Genomic DNA, 20,611 nt, shown 5'->3' on the forward strand with positions numbered 1-20,611 from the left:
TGAACAAAATTAGAATGCAAAGAAAAAGCCAACAGACACCAAGTTGATGCCAACCGATGACAGCAGCTGTCACTCTCAGACAGACACTTGCCACACTTGCTTTATCTTATTTCAGCCTCCTGCAACTACATTCTTCTTGAAGACAAGCATGCAAATCCTTCACTCAGTCTGTCAACTGCATGCTTCTGTTAAGACCTGCGGACAGACTGTATCAGATCTCTTGATGCAGGACTTTAGGTCTTGCAGTTGTAAATTGTGATACAAAATCTGGGCCAAGTCTCCAGGGAATGATAGCCTGTACTGTACACATCAAAACCATCACTGAATTTTGTTGGCTATCGATCCAGAAAACGCATTGTACCACAACCACAGAAAGACAGGGTAAAAGGCCAAGCGACTGCTGTGAAGGAACGACAAGAGTGCACGGACATGAGCTGTGGTTTGCTGTGTAGCAAAAAGCCTGCTATTTGACTGCATTAACTGCGGCTGTCTCTGTATCTCTGCTCCACCACAGCTTTATTTTGCTTTCCAGTATCCAGCATTGCAAAGAAGGTTGAGAAAATGATGTGCTTACTTTCATTTTGCTGTTGCTTCCTCCAGTCTTTCCTAAGAGCAACTCCTTTTTTCTGCCTGATGCCTTCTTCTTTTTCAATACCTTCTGCCTTCATCACCCATAAGTCTATTCTTAATTGCCAAAAACGCTTGATTTTTCTCTCTTGCTTTTTTTGCTACCTTCCATTTCTAATATCTCACCACAAGCACACAATGCAGATCCGAGAAGCTGGGAATTAGGTCCTTAATAAAAATGAAGCAAATGTGAGATTTTGTTTTTCATTATAGAGAAATGTACACTTGAGACGTAGCCTTATCTTTTTAACTACAAGACATGTTGTGGATTTTGAAATATTGCTTTTTCTGTGGAAGCCATTTTATTTATTGTGCATTCCCATATATATTTTGTCTCTTCTTTTTTTTTTTAGTTGTACAAGCAGCAACACACTGTGATTGTTTGGAGTTCTCATAGCAGGTCAAGAAACTGTTTAGTTACTTTCCCTTGCTGGGAGAGATGCCTGAGAATTGCTAAAGGCTAATCAAGCACTTCTGTGCCAGTGTACAGGAATACTAATCAGTCATTAGAGAGATGTTGATTAGTCAAAAACAATGTCTTTGTGGTTGCTATCTCTGTAAATATGTGTATGTAAATGTGTCCTTGTGCATTACTGATTTATTAGTCTAAGCAAATATTCACTTTAGCATAATATGCTGGCATAGTACAAATCAGAAGAACCCTCAAGATATATGTAGAACCTTCGCACAATTATAAATAATAACCCCCTTTGTTAAAGTCTGCATCATAGAGGCAGTTTTACTAAAAGTTCTCTCCTCTATAATTTAGCAAAATATTAACTAAGCCCTCAAAACATAACCCTCACTACGGCCCTGAACTATATGAAGTTGATTGTTCATCTATACACTGTAAATCAGAAAGTGCAAATTTGATAGACAAAATCGAACTAGGGCAAATATATTCTCACTTTTTCAGTCTGTAATCAGTCAGGAGTGTGCAAACCAAGTCTCCAGCAGCTCAGATCAGCCTGTTAGCATTACTTGAATGCTTTCCATGACTAACCAGCTACAGTGGCAGCAGCACTCCCTTGATTAGCCATCCAGCAGTTTCTCTGAAAACTGCTGAACAGGAAAAGGGGCTAGTTTAGATGGTCAAGGAGAACAGTTAATTAATTTTATGATATATTTTTCTTGGACTCATTCATGGTGAATTTTGGCTTCAAGCAAAACATATGCAGAAAGGGCCACTTTCATCCAAATGAAGTATTTACTATACTTTATTGCAAGACGTTTTTCATAAACCATACTGAAAAACAAGTCAGCTAAATAATATGCATAAACAGCATCAAACTGCCCATGCACAGCCGCTTTTAATTGGTGTTTAACCTTTCCTGACAGAAAAGCTTTCCCCTCCTCGCTGTGTGACAAATTTACTCTGCAGTGTGCATCCCTATTCGCATATATCCATATCATAGTCACATAACCTTGTTATCTAGAAAGTTTGGATGCTGTATAAAGCTAAAAGAAACGTATAATTCAAACTATATGTTAATTATAAAAAGTAAAATATTAGAACAACAGCAAAGAGACACAATGATGACCTGAGAGTTGTTGTTTTTTTGGTTTGGGGGGGTTTGTTTAGTTGTTTTTTTTAACTCTTCATATTCAGTTTGATGTTTTTACCACTGTGTTACATCACACTGTAACCATTTGGTAATGAAGGAAACCACCTACTGTTATAGTGAAAGTTAAATCTTTTCCTGCAATTGCTTCATAAAGATCTAACCGTAACCCTGCTGCTCGAGATTCATGAGTGTTATTTTCCCTTTCAGATGTTGGCAACAGGTGACAGTGATGTAAATTGTGCATGATAATATTTTGCATTATCTTTCTTACATGAAACATGCCTGACCTGAAAAAGGCACCCTTTGATTGGCTGAATATATTGCTCAAAATGCTCTATATGTAATTCAGCATTAGTGCTACCCTCACAAATGTACTCACAGCACACTCACACTAATGCTCCCCCATGCCATTATGAACAGTTTGTCCATGCAGCCTCTTACAGAGTGTTGAGCAGATTCAAAATGAACATACATATATATATATTTAAACCGTTAAACTTCGGATTTACAGTGTCTAATATGGTTACCATTTAACATTTTATTTATTTCATTTTTTTGTACTGCTTTTAATCATATTTCACCTAGGATGACCCTTTTTTAATGATATTTTTAGCATTGTACACTGAAAAAAATATGTTGTTGGATTTACTTAATTCAATGGTGGACATTTGTTGCACACAGATGTTTTGCTTTGGCAGCAACTTAAACAATTGAATTAAATTAACACAATTTATTCATGTTCAATAAACTTGTGCAATTTGTGTTGATAAAATGTGACTTAAACATGTTTTGATGAAGTAATTTGAGCTCTTGGAATATTTTAATCCTTCACAATTTTCTCACGTTATCCCAACACCATTCAATAACTTTTACCCAATACTACTTGGTCACTTAAATACTACATGTTATCTTCAAATTACATTTTGCTATTATATTCTAGTATCAAATACACAATTTTCAAATGGAGGCCTTATAACAGATTGTATTGTTCTCTTCCAAGATGGTTGCTGGCATCCACCAGTAACCTTTCAAAACAACATGTCTAATTTCACTGCAGTAGGTAAAGAATTAAACTGACATTACTCCTCTACTGAATCTATATAAATCAACAGTTAAATAATGTCAGTTCTTCCGTGTTCTCTGGAATCAATCACAGCAAAGAAATTGGACTGTTTCTTTTGAAAAATGTTGGGAAAGAACAATACAAAACATCCTATTTAAGGCCTCTAACGTCAAGATTCAGTTAAACAACAATTATAACTAAACAATTTGAGGTAATGTTAGTTTCCATTAACATTAAATTAGGTTACTGAATTGGCAAACACCTTCCTATTAACACTACCCATTTTACCCCAATAACTAAAGAAATTAGCACTTGCAGGTCAAAACCTTTATTCAAGAGACGCAAAAATAACATTGATACAGTGACTGTCAAAAATTACAGCACTGATCATACTGTGACATCTTGGTTCAAAACAGCACACTTAGAAATATTCACCGTTCTTTACTTCAACTGAATGAAACTGAAAATACCATTTCACACGACCCATATGGGATATTTAGACTGTATAACTGTTCACGCTACATCTCTTCACTAGTAAAAGAAAGAAAAAATACAAAGAGAAATTTAAAAATGCTGCCAAACAGACAAACAGAACTTGTACAGAGCAAAAGGAAAAACAAACAACAACAAAAAACGGCTCGTCCTCATGGCAGTTGCAGAGTATATAAAAATGAACCCTGCGATCCGTTCCTGGAATTGAGCTTCAAAAATGCAGCAGAACAAGTGTGAGATTGAAATGTCCTCTCACCTAGAGCTGGTCACCTCACATGCATAACAGTGAGCTTCGTTGCAGGAGCAGTTTTGTCTTAGTTGTGAGCTTTTCTTGAGAGCTGAGTTGCATCCAACTCCATTACCACCCATTGAATCACCTCAAAAGTGTAGCAGAGTTGTGATGGGTAACTCATGTTGAAGGAATAAAAAAGGTCCAAACAGCATGGCTACTGCAAAGGTCACGTTATCCAGATCTTGAAGAACAACATCAGAAAAGTCATTGCCTGCCGCATCCTCTGGAGACAGATGTTCATTGTGGTTTTCTCAATCTGTGCAGTGGCCTCAGTCAAGTCCTGGTTAAACACAAAACATTTCTTTAAGATTCCTTTTTAAACTCATCTCTTTTGAATCTACCAGTTCTAATGTTAGAGTAATTTAAACCAATGCAAGCAACATAGTAAATAGCTATAGCCAAAGAGTGGCCTGCCATGCTGCCATTCATGGTCTAACAGAGTTTCTAAGAGAGAGTGAAAAACATAATAATTTCAAATGCTTTACATTAGTTTTTGTTAGAAAGACACCGGCCCATCAGAAATCCAGGCTATGTCACTCAGAAGATGTTAGAATTTAGACTTTCAGCCCCACAATTTGGTTAGCTGTTGGTCAGTTGGTCATTTTTTCAAACAAAAGCTAATATAAATATTGGTGGGATTTTCCTTTGTTCATTAGAATGACAAATTTAAAGTTTTTTCACACTGATGTGACCCCTAATACAGGGGTGAGGATGGGGCCTCAAGGGCCGGCGGCCGAGTTCACTACCAGGCCTCATGTGAACTTCAAATTATTAAAGAGGACTACTGGTCCTAACCAGTCCAATGAGGATCAAGTGGATAACTAAATGCATTTTTAAATGTTGCAAAGCCACAATCTACCCATAAAACACTCACCATGAACTCCTGCACCAAGATGTTGCAATTGTCTTTCACACAGATGCGGAGCACTTTGATGAGGGACTCCGAGCATTAATGTCATCCTTGACTATTATAACAAAGAAAACAGAGATTTGTGAACTTTTCAGTAGCACAGAAGAAAATGATCCCAGACAAAAACTCTTGACTTTTTAAACCAGTCAACATGCAACACCAGCATCTACAAAGCAATATCAAAAGTTCCTGTTTGACATCAACTTTATGGATATATAGTTTCCAGAACATTTATTTTTAAAAAAAGATAATTTTTTCTCAGTGGGCCAGTAAATGCATGACGAAAATTATGGCATCCTTTTAGTGGAATCATTACTCACAGGTAATAGTTGACTGTTTCAATGGATGTAGCATAAAAATCTTTTACTGACCTAATGCAATACATATACACTTTGTAGTTAAAGAATTTTAAAGTTCTTACTGTCATTATGGCAGCTACATCCTTTAGCTTTGTGCCCTGTTCCCCTGATCACTTTGCAAACACTTTCAGCAGACTGTCAGAGAAAAACTCAGCTCCGTCAGAAACCTTGACTGTAAAGGCATGGTTGGGATGCACTGGAATGCTGCATTTTATCTGAAATGACATAAAATTATTTTGAAATAACAGCAGGCACTGTGCTTGGTTAATCAGTAATGTTTTGTTGAATAAAAACTGTGTTTCCAGATCTTATGGGATTAAAAAAAATCCAAAGATGTTTGTTTCTGATTTGCAACCCAACAACCCACAAGTTACAACCTCATTTCAGTTCAAGTGTGCATTAATGCGAGTCCAGTAATCACCTTTCTGGCAATACATACAGGTATAAGTTAAACCTATGGCAGATTTTGGATCTCTCAGTTGTATTAATAGGGTGAGTATGCATGCACCTAATAATTATAAAAAACCTATTATAATTAAGTTACAGAAACGAAAATAGAATATACTTTCTTACCATAACACCTTGAACCCACAATCCATCAGCTGACTCCTGGTGAAATGCAGAATAGAGGTCATCTCTCAATGTGCAGCAAAAAAAACAAAAAACAAAAACAAAAGGACAGCAGGTGAGGGCAGGAGGGGTAGGGATGTAAGCTAGCATAATGCCGCTGATGATATTAGCTAAAGCTGTTCAATGTCCAAAATCTCACTAACACCACGGTGCAGTAAATACACAATGTAACTGAAGAGTCAGTTGGCAAATCTATTCACACAGAAAACCAAATTATGTTATGAGCGCCTCGTAATTAGGTTTAATGTGATATTACGGCTCTTGTGCCAAAGACAAATTCAAATGAAAAAGCGCCAATTCTTTGACAACAGATAAAACAGCAAATAAGCTAACGGCTCTTTTTTAGCATGTTACATGGCGACACTCTAGACGTTTAACTACATTTGGCTGAAATATGGTAAAAATGAATTCAAAAAATCAAGACATACCAAAAACGTAGAGTTGGCTGCTCGACTTGACTGAGATGGATGCCTTTTTTAAACCACGATCCAAAGCCCGCGAGATGAAATCACGCGTGGTTTCACGAGATTTAACGTTGCTATCTTATTGACTTACTTCACCTGAACATGATATGAACAATTTAATACACCCTTTCTGCATATCATGTAGTTTTTACACTATATAGTTACATTTAACTTTAAAACATGAGGCAATTGTGTTAAATGCATGCAAGATGCTTACATAAATCCAAGAGATGGCCAGTCCCTTTTTTTCAGTGTATTAAACGCTGTGTTTTTGTCCTCCCTTTCATGTAAGCCCTCCCTCGTTCTTTCAGTTAAAATTTAACAGCATAAACAGAAGAGGTGTTTCGGGGTAAAGCTCTGTCTACAGCCTAATATCTCATGCTGACATTTTGGATTTTCACTCAGAGAAAGCGTAGCGGTGAAGTAAAGTGTATCAGTGTTCAACCAAACAAAACACAGAGTAAAGCTGCTTAATTTTACATAAGACACCACAGGCCATCCATATCAGGACACCCAAAACTCTACATTCACTTTATGGTAGACAGTTTGATGCAGTGGAACTGTGGTCTGTATAAGCAAGGCTTGGAAAGTTAAGAGAAACAACAAAGTTGCATGACTGAAATTTAAAATGAGAACCCATCTCAGTGTTCGAAATGGAAATTAAAAGAATGGAAGTTCACTTTTTCCCCCCTCATTTTCATACAGAATCAACACTACTCTATATATACTGATTTTAACGCAAAAGATTTTTTTTCCCTTGAAAATATGTACGTCCTCCCAACCAAAGACAGTCTCTTTCTTTGTAGGAGTTTATGAGTGAAATAGTCTCACTCAGTGTTTTTGAATTTGCTATAGTCGCTAAATATGACTGCACTTCATTCTGTGAATTCCTCAGGTGCTTATGTACATAAAATGCATTAAAAGCGTGAAACAGCCAGATTACTGAACCAACACAAGCGGGTTTGGAATGATTCATTAATACAACCAGGTTTGCTTTGATGAATTTTTGATTGATAAGTAGCAGCCAGTTTTGAGTAATTATTCACTTGTTCTTTGTACTGTGTGTTCATCATCTATTTCTTTTCATAAATAATAATAAAAAAAAAAAACTTTGAACATTTTTAGTTTGATGTTTTCTGTCAGCATTTTTTCTGAATGGTACAACACAGTTTGAGTCTGTGTCCAGTGCATACTCTCTTTATTTTTGACTGCTTGTGCACTGTGAGCATTTTTTATAGTAGGCGTTGGTCACTACCATCATCCTTTTGAAGGTTATTGTGAAGAATAGAGAGATGAGCCACTGTCCATGATTGGCATCAGTGAATCAGTCTCCCTGATGGGCTTCTAACATAGCTTTAAACAGCCTTCTATCACAAGTTTGTCCTCTTTTTATAATTTATCAGTAGTGGACAGTGGACCTGGCTCTGTTTAGTCAGCCACTGAGGGCCAAGCCCACTGTACAGCCCCACTCTACTCTGATTAGACTGCATACTCCCCGTGGAGACTGTGATCAGCGGCCAGACTCATCTCATCTCTTCATCCAACCTCTTTTCTATATTTCTGAGCTCCATTGCTCTCTCTTTGTCTCATGTTCACTCTCTCTTTCTCTCTTCTTTCATTCTATCCATTGATCCATCTGTCCCGATCTCTCGAGAGGCCAGCCCAATTAACCTGTTTAAACAGCCATCTGAGCATCCCATCCATTCCAATGTGGGTGTGTAACGGGGATCTAGTTCACTGAGCCAGGAGCCCAGTGCAGGCCTCCATCCACTGCCCTCCCCAGTTTCCAGCTCCACCTTACCTCCAAGTTCTTACTCTTTTTCTTCCTCATCACCATTTTAGAAAGGTGGTTTCGTTTCTTCAACTGCGTGGCATCCAGTGCAGCTTTTATATACCATACTTACGTTTGCTTTTTTTTCATTTCCATGTTTTTCCTGCACAGTTAATTTCACTGTCACAGTTATTGCCACCTCTACACATTCTTCATCCTTCCCTTCTCCCCTCCCCTCTCACCTTCTTATTGTCACTCCTCAGCTTTCTCCCTGTCCCCTGACTCCATCCCTTTCTCACTTCCCTTTCAACACTTGTCAGCTACTTCCTGCCAGGCTGTCCATAGAACACCACAAGAAGGTCACATCTCTTTTTTTGTGTTTCTCTCCTCCTTGTCCTTGTGTTATTGGAGTGAGATGGAAACTTTAATTAGAAAGGGGGGCGGGGTGGTAGTGGGGTGGGTTGGATGGTGATAACAACCAAGCAACGCACAAAGCTCCATTTACTGTCTTTCACCCTATCATAATGGAGAAATCAATGATTATATTCCTTTCCTGTGTTGGAACGCACTGAGCATGGTAGAATTTGTAACATTTCAGGGGTTGACTGTCCACATCGACTAGACGGTGAAGAAGTGCTGTGTTGGCTGTTTAAGACAGACGCACTGGGGTGTCTGTCTTATTTGCCAGATCAATGCTCAAACGGAGCCTACCGCTTTAGACGACTTGTTAATGTGTAGCACTGTGCCGTTGGGCTTCAGTGCTTTGTTGCTGGCCAATTTTTATAATCTCTTTTATAGCGGTATTGACCCAAGTGAGTGAAAGAGGAGCTATGCTATGGAGGTCCGTGTGTGTGTGAGCATGCGTATGTTGATGGAGGGGTAAAATTGGCACTGTCGTTTCTTAACTGGTGCAAGAACAAGTCCCTCTGGGTACTCTATCCACACCCTGTCACTCTATTTCCAAATGGGTATGGGTGTAGTTAGTTTGGCTTGTCATTGCTAAGACATGCCAACACTGAGAAAATGCAGGCTTACACATGCATAGGAATGATTTACTCTGACAGCACATGCACTACTATTACTACATACCTTACTGATTTTACTGAACATGAATTTCTGAGACGGTTTATAGCATTCAGGTGTTGTTGCTTTTAAAACATTAGGAAATTAAGATCTGGACTTAACAAGATGTTTGTGAGAAGGAGTTGAGATGGAGACAGATGGCCCACTGTGAAGTAATTGTGGGTGGGTTGATTAATTAATAATTCATTCATTCATTCATATAGATATTTACTGGTAAACAGACAAAAAACATGATATGTAAACTAGACAGATTACGATATTATCTAACCCTGTTTTCTAGCCTTACCGCATTAGTTGACTACGATTTGGTGTGAAGTGAACCCATTATTTCAGCATCACTGTCAGACCATGCAAAAGATGTTTACAAATATTTTCTTACTTTCACATTAAAAAAATCATCATAGCATGGTTAAGTTATTTAATGTCCAGTCAGTCACAGTCTCGGCAGATCAGCTGATCTCAACACCAGGGCTTAGCTGATGACCTTTTAAGCATCCAGCTGGCCAATCTCACATAGAAAACACTAACTGGGTTGATTTAGCTTGTTACAGTGGGGCAAAAAAGTATTTAGTCAGCCACCGATTGTGCAAGTTCCCCCACTTAAAATGATGACAGAGGTCAGTAATTTGCACCAGAGGTACACTTCAACTGTGAGAGACAGAATGTGAAAAAAAATCCATGAATTCACATGGTAGGATTTGTAAAGAATTTATTCGTAAATCAGGGTGGAAAATAAGTATTTGGTCACCTCAAACAAGGAAGATCTCTGGCTCTCACAGACCTGTAACGTCTTCTGTAAGAAGCTTTTCTGTCCCCCACTCGTTACCTGTATGAATGGCACCTGTTTGAACTCATCATCTGTATAAAAGACACCTGTCCACAGCCTCAAACAGTCAGACTCCAAACTCCGCCATGGCCAAGACCAAAGAGCTTTCGAAGGACACCAGGAAAAGTATTGTAGACCTGCACCAGACTGGGAAGAGTGAATCTACAATAGGCAAGCAGCTTGGTGTGAAAAAATCAACTGTGGGAGCAATCATCAGAAAATGGAAGACATACAAGACCACTGATAATCTCCCTCGATCTGGGGCTCCACGCAAGATCTCATCCCGTGGGGTCAAAATGATCATGAGAACGGTGAGCAAAGATCCCAGAACCACACGGAGGGACCTGGTGAATGACCTGCAGAGAGCTGGGACCACAATAACAAAGGTCACCATCAGTAACACACTACAACGGCAGGGAATCAAATCCCGCAGTGCCAGACGTGTTCCGCTGCTGAAGCCAGTGCATGTCCAGGCCCGTCTGAAGTTTGCCAGAGAGCACATGGATGATACAGCAGAGGATTGGGAGAATGTCATGTGGTCAGATGAAACCAAAGTAGAACTTTTTGGTATAAACTCAACTCGTCATGTTTGGAGGAAGAAGAATACTGAGTTGCATCCCAAGAACACCATACCTACTGTGAAGCATGGGGGTGGAAACATCATGCTATGGGGCTGTTTTTCTGCCAAGGGGACAGGACGACTGATCCGTGTTAAGGACAGAATGAATGGGGCCATGTATCGTGAGATTTTGAGCCAAAACCTCCTTCCATCAGTGAGAACTTTAAAGATGAAACGAGGCTGGGTCTTCCAACATGACAATGATCCAAAACACACCGCCCGGGCAACAAAGGAGTGGCTCCGAAGAAGCATTTGAAAGTCCTGGAGTGGCCTAGCCAGTCTCCAGACCTCAACCCCATAGAAAATCTGTGGCGGGAGTTGAAAGTCCGTGTTGCTCGGCGACAGCCCCAAAGCATCACTGCTCTCGAGAAGATCTGCATGGAGGAATGGGCCAAAATACCAGCTACTGTGTGTGCAAACCTGGTAAAGACCTATAGTAAACGTTTGACCTCTGTTATTGCCAACAAAGGTTATGTTACAAAGTATTGAGTTGTATTTTTGTTATTGACCAAATACTTATTTTCCACCCTGATTTACAAATAAATTCTTTACAAATCCTACCATGTGGATTCATGGATTTTTTTTTCACATACTGTCTCTCACAGTTGAAGTGTACCTCTGGTGCAAATTACTGACCTCTGTCATCATTTTAAGTGGGGGAACTTGCACAATCGGTGGCTGACTAAATACTTTTTTGCCCCACTATATGTTTCTTGAACATCTGCAAGCCACTTTGCAACACATCTCCGCCACGGCTCCTTCTATCATGCTGTGTCTGAGTTAGTCAGTGTCAGATCTTTTGTCACCGATGCTTCCTCTTGTTTTGCTGGCTCTCTTGATGCAAAGATAGCGAGGTTCCAGGACAGAGCCATAATGCCAAATATAAATGCCTACATATGGAAATAACAATCTTCTTTTGATGTCTGTGATCATGCCTAAAATGAAGACTGATACATTCAAAATTTATTTTTGATAGCGAATGCCTTTTAAGTGCTACAGAAGTGCATGCTTTCTTTAATATGGCTTGAAGCACCCCTTGCTGATTATCCCTTTTCTTAGTGCAAAGTATAAGCCTACAGGCCTGTGCCAGCCATAACTGCAATATGGCTGCACTGCTGGCTGTGTGCCTAGTTTATAGAGAGAAGAGACAATAATTGGAGGACACAGAGAGAAGGGGCAACAGACCACCTGCTGCTTGTGTTTTTTTCAGGTGTTCGAATGCTTCACAGATACAAGCACTTAGAAATATAATAAAGCATGCTTTGAATTTGATTTTTGACTTCTCCTCATTGTTAATATATTCAGGCAGTGTTCCAAAACTCTGTTTGCACAGACACATGTTTGCCAACTGGTGTGTTTGTTATCATCCCCATCCCCCAACCCCCAGATGTAATCTTTGGAAATCTGCAAAAAATGATGGTAGAGTAGAAATGACACAGGGTTGGACAAAAAGAGAAAAGTGAATGAGATAAACTGAAAAGACAAGCAAGGCTTTTAGGGAGGGGTGGGGGTTGTTCGGCAATACAAAGAGAGCAATGGTCTGATGATATCCATGATCCAAGGCTTTGTTGCCTCTTGTATTGATGTAATCCATCTTCTATATCCTGCCTTTTTCTGTCTACACCAGGACTCTTGTGCAGCTCCTGATACACTCTGTGGACAGTATCGTTTAGAGGCTATTCCCTCTGACTGAGCTCTGAGTGGCCATCTGAACATCCTTAGAGAGGAGGGCACTGGCATGATCACAGGTGTTTTTAGGGCTAGACAGCACAAAAAAGCTGGATTTAATCATAGTTTACACCCTGTAATAGAAACCTTGTTTCAGCTGTTGTAGTGGTTTGGGGGAGAGAGAAAGCCATGAGAAATCTGTGAGTAATGGCATTCAGCTTAAGGTTTCCTTGATATGTTATCTGGACTCTAATCCCTGAGTGGGAAGGCTACAGGTGCTGCGAGGGAGAAAGGAAGTGAGAACGAGAGACTGGTATGGGCTGTGCTCGCTAGTGACTCATCCTGTTATGAACTGCGCAAGAATTTCATTAGAGAGCAAACACAAGAGTGTCCAGGCAACTCTGAAAGCTCCATGGTGAACAGGTTTATGGTGCCATCTTAATTTAACAGAATATGAAGGACACAAACCTCTAGAGGCTTTCTGCGTTAACATCCCTCAGATTACATTACGGTTTGTGTTTCCCGTCTCAGTGCAATACTTTCTGTGTAGCGTAAGCTTCCTTTAATCTTTTTGCCTAATTGGTTAAACTGAATCATAGGTTTAATCAATATTTGGAAAGATGTTGATTTTGTCAGGGAAAGAAGGAGCAAATAAGAAGTGCTAACTGCACTGCAAAAATATTTTTATTTATAACGGCTACAAAAATTACATAACACTCAGGTCAGGTTGTTAGTTTTCTCCACACGCTTACACTGTATTCTCTAATGGAAACCGGCCTTAGAAAAACTATTGAAGCAATGCAAACCCTGTGATTTGCAGGAGTCTGTGAAATATGCTATCAAGCCAAGCCATATAGAAGGAGAAACTATTTAAATCCTCATTCAGCAGTTACTGTACATTAGAGTAAGATAATGATGTAGCATACTCCACAGCACTTTCTATATGTTGTATGTGCCTTCAGTTTATAATTGGAGAAAGAGAAGAAGTGCAACTAAAGCCAAAAGCATAGTCTTTGTCAAAAAACTGACTATATGAGCAGATTAAATATAGAAGACAGAAGATTTAAAGGTTGTTTGTTGTCCTTATGTATGCTGTATTCTTCTTTGTAAGTCTAACAATAAACTAGCAGACATCTTTACATGCATCTTTATCAAATTCAGTTACAGCTTCTTGTCATTGTCATGTTTCACCTCTACATTTACAGGATAAAGAGGCATGCATCTGCATACAATAATCCTCAGGAGTCTAATCATAGTGACTGCTTGACCTTATTATTAATAGAGACTAAATGGTGAGAAACACCAGTGTCGGACTAGGCTAAATAATCTTCCTTAAGAGTAGCCAGTTTGTCATGTTCCTCCTAATGAGATGCAAGTACTGCAGGTACGCTATGTTTAGATATGTTTTTGTGAGTTAGGAAAGCAGTTTCAACTTCATGCTTGCCAGTGTTTGTACCTGTTTTGCTTCTTAGTTTCTACAACTGTGATGAATAGTGAATTCAAATCCTCTCTTTTTGTGTGTCTCCAGTGAAGTTTGACGACTGCATGGGAAATGAAGGTGTGGTCTTCCAGAGCAGCAACCCCCTCTTTGGCGTGCGGACAGATGGATCCATCTTTGCCCAACGAGAGGGAGCCAACCTAGATGAACCTGTCCAGTTGAAACTGACAGCAAGTGGTCCGCACACACATGTCTGGGAGACTATGGTGCAGTTGGCACTGATTGACCTACCATCATCCCAACAAACTGAAAATGAGGTGAGTTTCAGATTTTATGAGCTCGAGCACAGACACACAGAAATATCATGCTTCAAATTTCAATTATCGTTCCAGAGTTTCTTTTTCCTATCACATTTTCTCCAGTGGTCTGGTGATAGTAACAGCCAAGAATCAGGTCAAAACTCCTTGGGGTTTCAGCGAAGGGGAGAGAGGGGGTGGAGCAGAAAGAAGTAGCAGTGCCACACAGTTAAAAGTGATAGAATCAGACTGCCACAGGGGGAGAGTAAGATTCCCCTCAGCCATAAGCTGTTATTGGAAAACATCCTGTGCCTTGGGTATCCCAGGGGTTCTTGTCTCTTCCTTTTCTATTTAAAAGCTGTCAGAGGTCAGAGACAGAGACTGAGCAGTATGAGCCTAACTGTCCCCATGACTATGGTACCACAAGGCCAGCTCTGAGAGCCAATATCACCCCAAGTGTTATTTACATTAGGCAAAAACAGGGGCCTGTGTTCATTAACTAAGTGCACATCTCACATAAGTTATTGGAAAGTAAATTCCGGAACAGATCAAATCTCACTCACTTAAAAAAAAATGGAAAAAAGGCTGCCAAGGATTCGTTTTTACTCAGTAGACAGTTCTCGTTTTTGGTAAGAAGCAGCCATTATCTGCCAGTCAAATAAAAACACTAAAATGTTGAAGACACTCGTGCTTGTTATAGATGGACTCTAATGAGAAAGGTGTTACCTTTCTGTTACCACAGGGAAGTTCCACCTGATTATAACTTCTTTGAGCTCATTATTTTGGTTTTTGCAACAAACTAAATGTACTTTAGCTGTTTTCTGCCGCTTTCTTCACTGAAAAACCTCTAAACGGCCACTTTACCGGTGAATCAGATCTTTCCACAGCACAAATCAGCTCTGATGGTTCAGACTGCACAGCTGACGTCATCAGATTCGCAAACACAAATACATAATCTGCTCCAACTTGTGCATGGATTGGATAAAAATGATTCAACTTTACCTTTATTTTGAGTTTGCTCATTGCACTTATTTTTGGAAGGAACTGTGCACAGAAACAGTGACCACTGAGAGAGAGGGAGAAATGCCAATTTCTGGCCTTCAAATTTCAACTTCCAGTCTACCAAGCTGGCTATTATTTCTGCAGGTTTTCTCTAATAAAGCAGGCTAAAATCTGCCCTGCATGTAAAAGTGCAAATGCATATGAGCCTAAAAGTTCCCCAGTGATTGTCAGTGTCAGTGTCATCTTGTCAATGTTTAGAACAGGCTTTCACTATCAGGAAATTCTATCATAGCTATATAAAAATGCATATTATTGGTGCACTGATTATAATTTTCTTGCCCAATTAAAATTTCTGATTTTTCCCCAAGTATGACCTGCCAAAATCAGTTTTCTTTCTAAAACTTGTAACTGTATCTGGCATATAGTAGCAAAATTCGACTTTTTCTCAATGCAATATATGATTTTCTCTGGCAACAGCTGAAACAAATGAAAATAAAGATCTATGCTCCTGGAAGGAAGTGCAAATAATTAACTGAAAATGAGTTGCTGTACACCCCGAGTTTATTTTATATATTTTACTTTATCAATCAAAAGCAGGTGCAATAGATTTATATAAGAAAACAATTATCAGGTAGTAAGATCATTTTCCTCGATGCTTCTAACACCACATAACAGGACATTGACCCTTTTCTCGTTTTCCCATTTGATTCGGGCTCAGAGTTGTGAATAGCTTTAGTTTTAGACACTTTCCATTTATTCGCTTCTTTAAAATGTCCACGTTCACCATAACGGAGGTCGTTAAAGAGTTTGATTAGGTTTACTGTTACAAACATTTTGTAGCAGTCGGGCACATTGCCAAACGTTGTGCCCTCACTCTCTGTGAGGAACTTCCACGCTAACGATAATTTATCGCTAGCATGTGGCTTTGAAAGGTGTGCACAACTTTTTTGCCTCTACTCCTGCATGAAAGGGAGCTGTTCGCTGCAAGAATGAGAATCAGACAATTCTGGTCCCTGGCTGGTCAGAAACTTTTAGCCAATCATTGTTGTGATGAAAATAAAAGCAGTGAAACATTTCCATTATGCTAACAATCAGACGGTAGTCATGTGCAATGCTAGAAAATGGAAGCAATGGCAATATGTCAGTCATAAATTCACAGAGCCAAACAGAGAGTGGGATATCTCCTGGTAGTTATTGGGAATGAGTTGAAGAGTGTGTATTGTTCTGGCTCTGAATAGGTTGATCTTTAATTACGCTCTTTTATAGTTAATGCTGGCTTTTTCACTCGACTGAGTTTCAGTACTAAAGTGTCAAAGGTCAAATGAATGCATTTTTAAACGTAATTTTCCACTGAGTCAATTAATATGTATATCCCGAGGAGCAAAGAATAGACAAGCAATCAAACAAGATGGTCAGAGGTCAGAAATATGCTACAAGTTGTAACAAACATGTATGAGGACAGCAGGAGAAAGCAGGGCGCTAAAACAAAATGTGATGTTTCATTATGGAAATGGTGCTTTGTGGTGTGCTCTGTTGAATAATAACTTCCAGATGTCTGGGTAGCCAGGGGCTGGCTGATATCAAAGCATGCAGGGTTATGGGGAGGCAGTGGCGTGGAGGGGAAGTGCTGGGACCACCGCCAGCTGGCTAAGGCTGATGGCACCAGGGCTGTGGGTGGGGGGGAGCTTGGTCGAGGATTGGGGGGCATCCATTTCACACTCAGTGACTCCTGTTCACATAGCATTACTGTGCATAAGCATGTGTGCAAGAATGTTATTTTATTGTGGGAGATTATGTTGGATCAAGTGTGTATTATGCTAATTTTGCGTTAAATTTTCATTGCTGCGTATGCTCTATGTGTGCTTGTGTCTTCGCTTGGCACCTAAAGGTTTAATCTGTGCAGGGTTGCATGCCAGAGAATGTGTGCCCCGTCTGTGTTGTATTAAGAAAAATAACAAAATCTCTAGAATCTATAAAGCTGTCTTTAAAAAGTCCAACTCCAGTTTGCTGTTGCTCCTTTTCCTCCGTCTTTCATAAGAGTTTGAATAAGTGATCACATATCTCTGCTTTTCCTATTTTTCTAAATCTGTTGCATCACCATCCTGTAATTTTTCTATGTGAATATGAGTAAGAAAGAGAGAATCGGAGTTGAAGTTTGATCAGAATTATACCACGGTGAAAGAAAAACCTGCTTAAGCCTTTTGCTGCAGTGGCGGGCAGAGATCTTTGCCTCTGTGTCTCTACGTTTTTATGGTTTTTTTCTTGTTGTGCATGTTTTTCTCTCTACATTTCTCCTCAGGGAACTCACTAGTACCTGTTAGCATGTGTAGATAAAAGGATTTAGAGCATGACTTATTTAGGCAGAGGGAGGTGAGGGGGGTCACATCTGCTTCTGACAACTGACTCCTCATCTCCCTCAATCCATCCCAAACATGTCTTGTTCCACCTCTGCCTCCCCTCACTGCACTGGTGGGATGTGGGGCAGCCATCCCCTGCAGTCAACCCCATGAAGCTTTCCTCTCTCTGAAGAAAAAGAATGCATTTATCCGGGCCTAACTCACATCTGTCTCATTTCGCTCATGCTCGTGTGCACAAACTGGGTTTGTGCACACGGGCACGTTATGCTTAGCAGACATTAGTTTCTTGAATATGGACTGAATGCAAAGGACCACACTGAGTTTCTGGCAGAAAACTATTTTGGCCGGCAGATGAGACAGAAAACCGTGACTGATACCCTAGTCATGCTCAAGTTTCCCCAAACCGCACAGTGCAGGAAACAGAATATGGTAAAATTTGTTAGGACTAGTCTGCCTCTTGTGCAGATGGGTGACACAGTACAAGAGGAGGAGGGGAGACTGCTGGTTCTTTCTTTTCTGACTCTGAGAATGAGCACAAGCTGATCAAGGATGATCAGGATTTTTGTCAGTTCCAGTGCAGTGGGTTGTACTGTAGCACCCCTGTTGGTCAAAATAGCAAATGCTTCAGTTCCTAAACTGGCAACTTTAGATGGCGAGAATTTAAACACAGTCATATTTAACTAATTCATATATAACTGAACTGCTGGCATAGGTTCACAGTTTACTCAGTTTTTACTCATTTTATGTCTGAATATGCACTGAATATTTTATGATATTCCACTACATTTGATTATATATTAGAATAGTTGTTTGAACTGTATTTTATTCATATTAAAGTCATCTATACACTTTAGTGGCATCTAATGTAATCAACAGGTCAGATCTTTGATTGGATTACACAATCTTGCACAGTAAGGTTTTTAAAATGATGAGGGTTGTGATGCTGTTTTTTTTATGACATTAAGGCATACTATTAAAAGGTAAGTCATGGAGGTTGTGCTTTACCTTGAAATAATTAGAAACTTTACCACATTTAGTATTTTTTTTTTTTAAATTGGCCCTTTTATTTTGCGTGTGTGTTTGATTGTATACACCACTTACACATCAGCAATGTTTCCAACGCCTGGTGTTTTTAGCAAAAAGCTCAATATACATTTATCCATTATCCATGAGCATAAAGACAGCAATTTAGTTTTAGTGTTTTTCAGTTCGTGTTTACAGCAATTTATTGAATATCGAAATCATGAAATAGAACTGACGATTACTATCTGGATTTGGTGGAGAACAAAGGAGGCTTACAGATTTCTCTAAAATATTATGACTGAATACCGATATAATTTTCCATATTGTCTTTTCTTGTTATTTTGGAAATAATTCGTCTTTAAAATTCTTATAAAAACACCTTAACTGTGATATCTGAAGGGGCTGCAGGGCTATTTGTATTAACAGGAGCAGATGGGCTCCTGTTGTGCTCCTTAGCAGATGACATTTGTTTCTGATTATTTTCTTTATTTATTCATGCTGTTATTGGCTAACAGACACAAAATAATGTTCCAAGTGAGGATGTCTTTCCATTCTAATCGAAAAGCTGAATACAATATTAATATTGTCATTGTTATTGCATTTGCAACAATTTTAATGTACATTTAATTTAAAGTTATTTTTTTCAAGCCTTTTCAAAACAGTACTAAAGTGTTATTTTGAAACACACAAAATCAATCATGAAAAAATAAGCTTTCGTAGGACTCTCTCCATAGAAATTAAGGGGGGGATGTAGCAGGCAGGTGCTGATAATGACATGCAGTTCATTAACTGATCATCCACAAGTGTGATCACCTCTTGAAAAATCTAAATTTTGGCAGTTTACTGGTTTGGAGAATTCAAACCAGTAAAGTGCTACGATCTTCCCAGAAGTGGACATCACATCCCAGCAGATTCACCACAAGGTCAGACCATGCAGTACTAAAAGAATTTGCAAAAACATCCAAACGTTACATCTCAGACTCTACAAGAATCAGTTAGCATGGTAAATCTTAAAGTTTTTGGTTGTATAATTAAAAAAAAGACTGAACAAGTATGGCTTGTTTGAAAGATTTCTGAAACAATGTCCTTTCCATGGACAGATGAGACCAAAGTGAAAATGTTTGGCTATAATGCTCAGGACCTTATAATCACTGAGTCGATGATCAACTCATCTGTACAGTAAAGTATTGTCAAATGTTACAACATCTGTCCTAAAACTAAAGCTTGGCCAAAACTGGGTAATGAAAAAGGACAATGGTCTCAAGCAGAGCTGCAAATCAATAACAGAAGTGTTTCAGCCAAAGTTCAAACATCAACCTGATTGAAATGCTGCGGTGAGGCCTTAGAATTAACCTTAGAGCTGTGTATAAATGAATGCCTGCAGACCTCAAAGAACTGACGCAATGTTGTAAAGAAGATCACTGTTTCATTTGGACTTTTTTTGTTTTTGTTTTTTGTATGGGAAAAGTGTGGCAGTGATGGGATGTCGCTGGGGATGCAATGGAGAGCTCCACTTTGCTGCCTCAGCTGTCTGTTCTGGGCCCATGGCAAGAGTACAGTGGCATGCTGAGGTCTAAAGTGCTGCTGAACTTTGCTCACTCGGGAATGGATCCCAGTATGGACAACAGACTGCTGCACAGCATGGAGGGTGGTTTGATTTGTTAATTTGCTGACTGAGCTAGTTCTTGCCCTATAAGATCCAAAGATGATAGACAGATTTTACTGTTGTTGTGCTCTTAGAAGACTGAAATAAACAACAGTGAGTGGAACCCTCCCACAGTCATAGTCTTTTTTTTTTTGCTTCTATATAATTATTTGTACCTACTTAATTGTTTCAATTAATTATTTAGGGTACATATGATGTGGTGCTGAACTTCAGGCTTAAAAAACTTTCCTCTAAAATTCATAAGAGCACCTTCCCCTCTGCGTTACTTAATGGGCAATTTCATCGAAATTACTAGAACTGACTATAAACTAAGCTAGCTGTTGCTGGACTGCCAACTTCTAGGGACAAATCACACGTGAGGCTTATTCCTGTCCACAGCTTACAGCGGGTTTGTAAGGCATTGTTTCACAACTTAAGCTTTCATGGAATATAATAAAGTAGAGATAAGCAGTGGAAATAT

The 20,611-nt window shown here is 39.3% G+C and overlaps 1 protein-coding gene and 1 long non-coding RNA gene across 6 annotated transcripts in view; one reads left to right on the top strand and one right to left on the bottom strand.

The window, feature by feature from the left end:
* The window catches only part of LOC145423265 (cadherin-4-like), a 246,877-nt gene that overhangs the window by 148,288 nt on the left and 77,978 nt on the right, over positions 1-20,611 (top strand). For both annotated transcript variants that reach the window (XM_080295542.1, XM_080295541.1), the window contains one exon: positions 13,898-14,124. In XM_080295542.1, coding sequence (XP_080151668.1) covers positions 13,898-14,124 — 227 coding nt within the window. The remainder of the gene's footprint in view (positions 1-13,897; positions 14,125-20,611) is intronic.
* LOC145423266 (uncharacterized) lies at positions 3,568-6,658 on the bottom strand. Of its 4 annotated transcripts, none has more exons than XR_013904352.1 (5): positions 6,367-6,658; positions 5,882-5,917; positions 5,371-5,523; positions 4,914-5,004; positions 3,568-4,319 (listed from the first exon to the last, which is right to left on the bottom strand). It is a non-coding gene; the product is annotated as an uncharacterized LOC145423266 (long non-coding RNA). The 4 variants fall into 4 exon arrangements; XR_013904351.1 differs by having other exon boundaries at positions 5,882-5,945; XR_013904350.1 differs by having other exon boundaries at positions 5,882-6,498; positions 6,620-6,657.

Source organism: Astatotilapia calliptera, chromosome 20 (genome assembly GCF_964374335.1).
Source record: "Astatotilapia calliptera chromosome 20, fAstCal68.1, whole genome shotgun sequence".
NCBI classification, from domain to species: Eukaryota; Metazoa; Chordata; class Actinopteri; order Cichliformes; family Cichlidae; genus Astatotilapia; species Astatotilapia calliptera.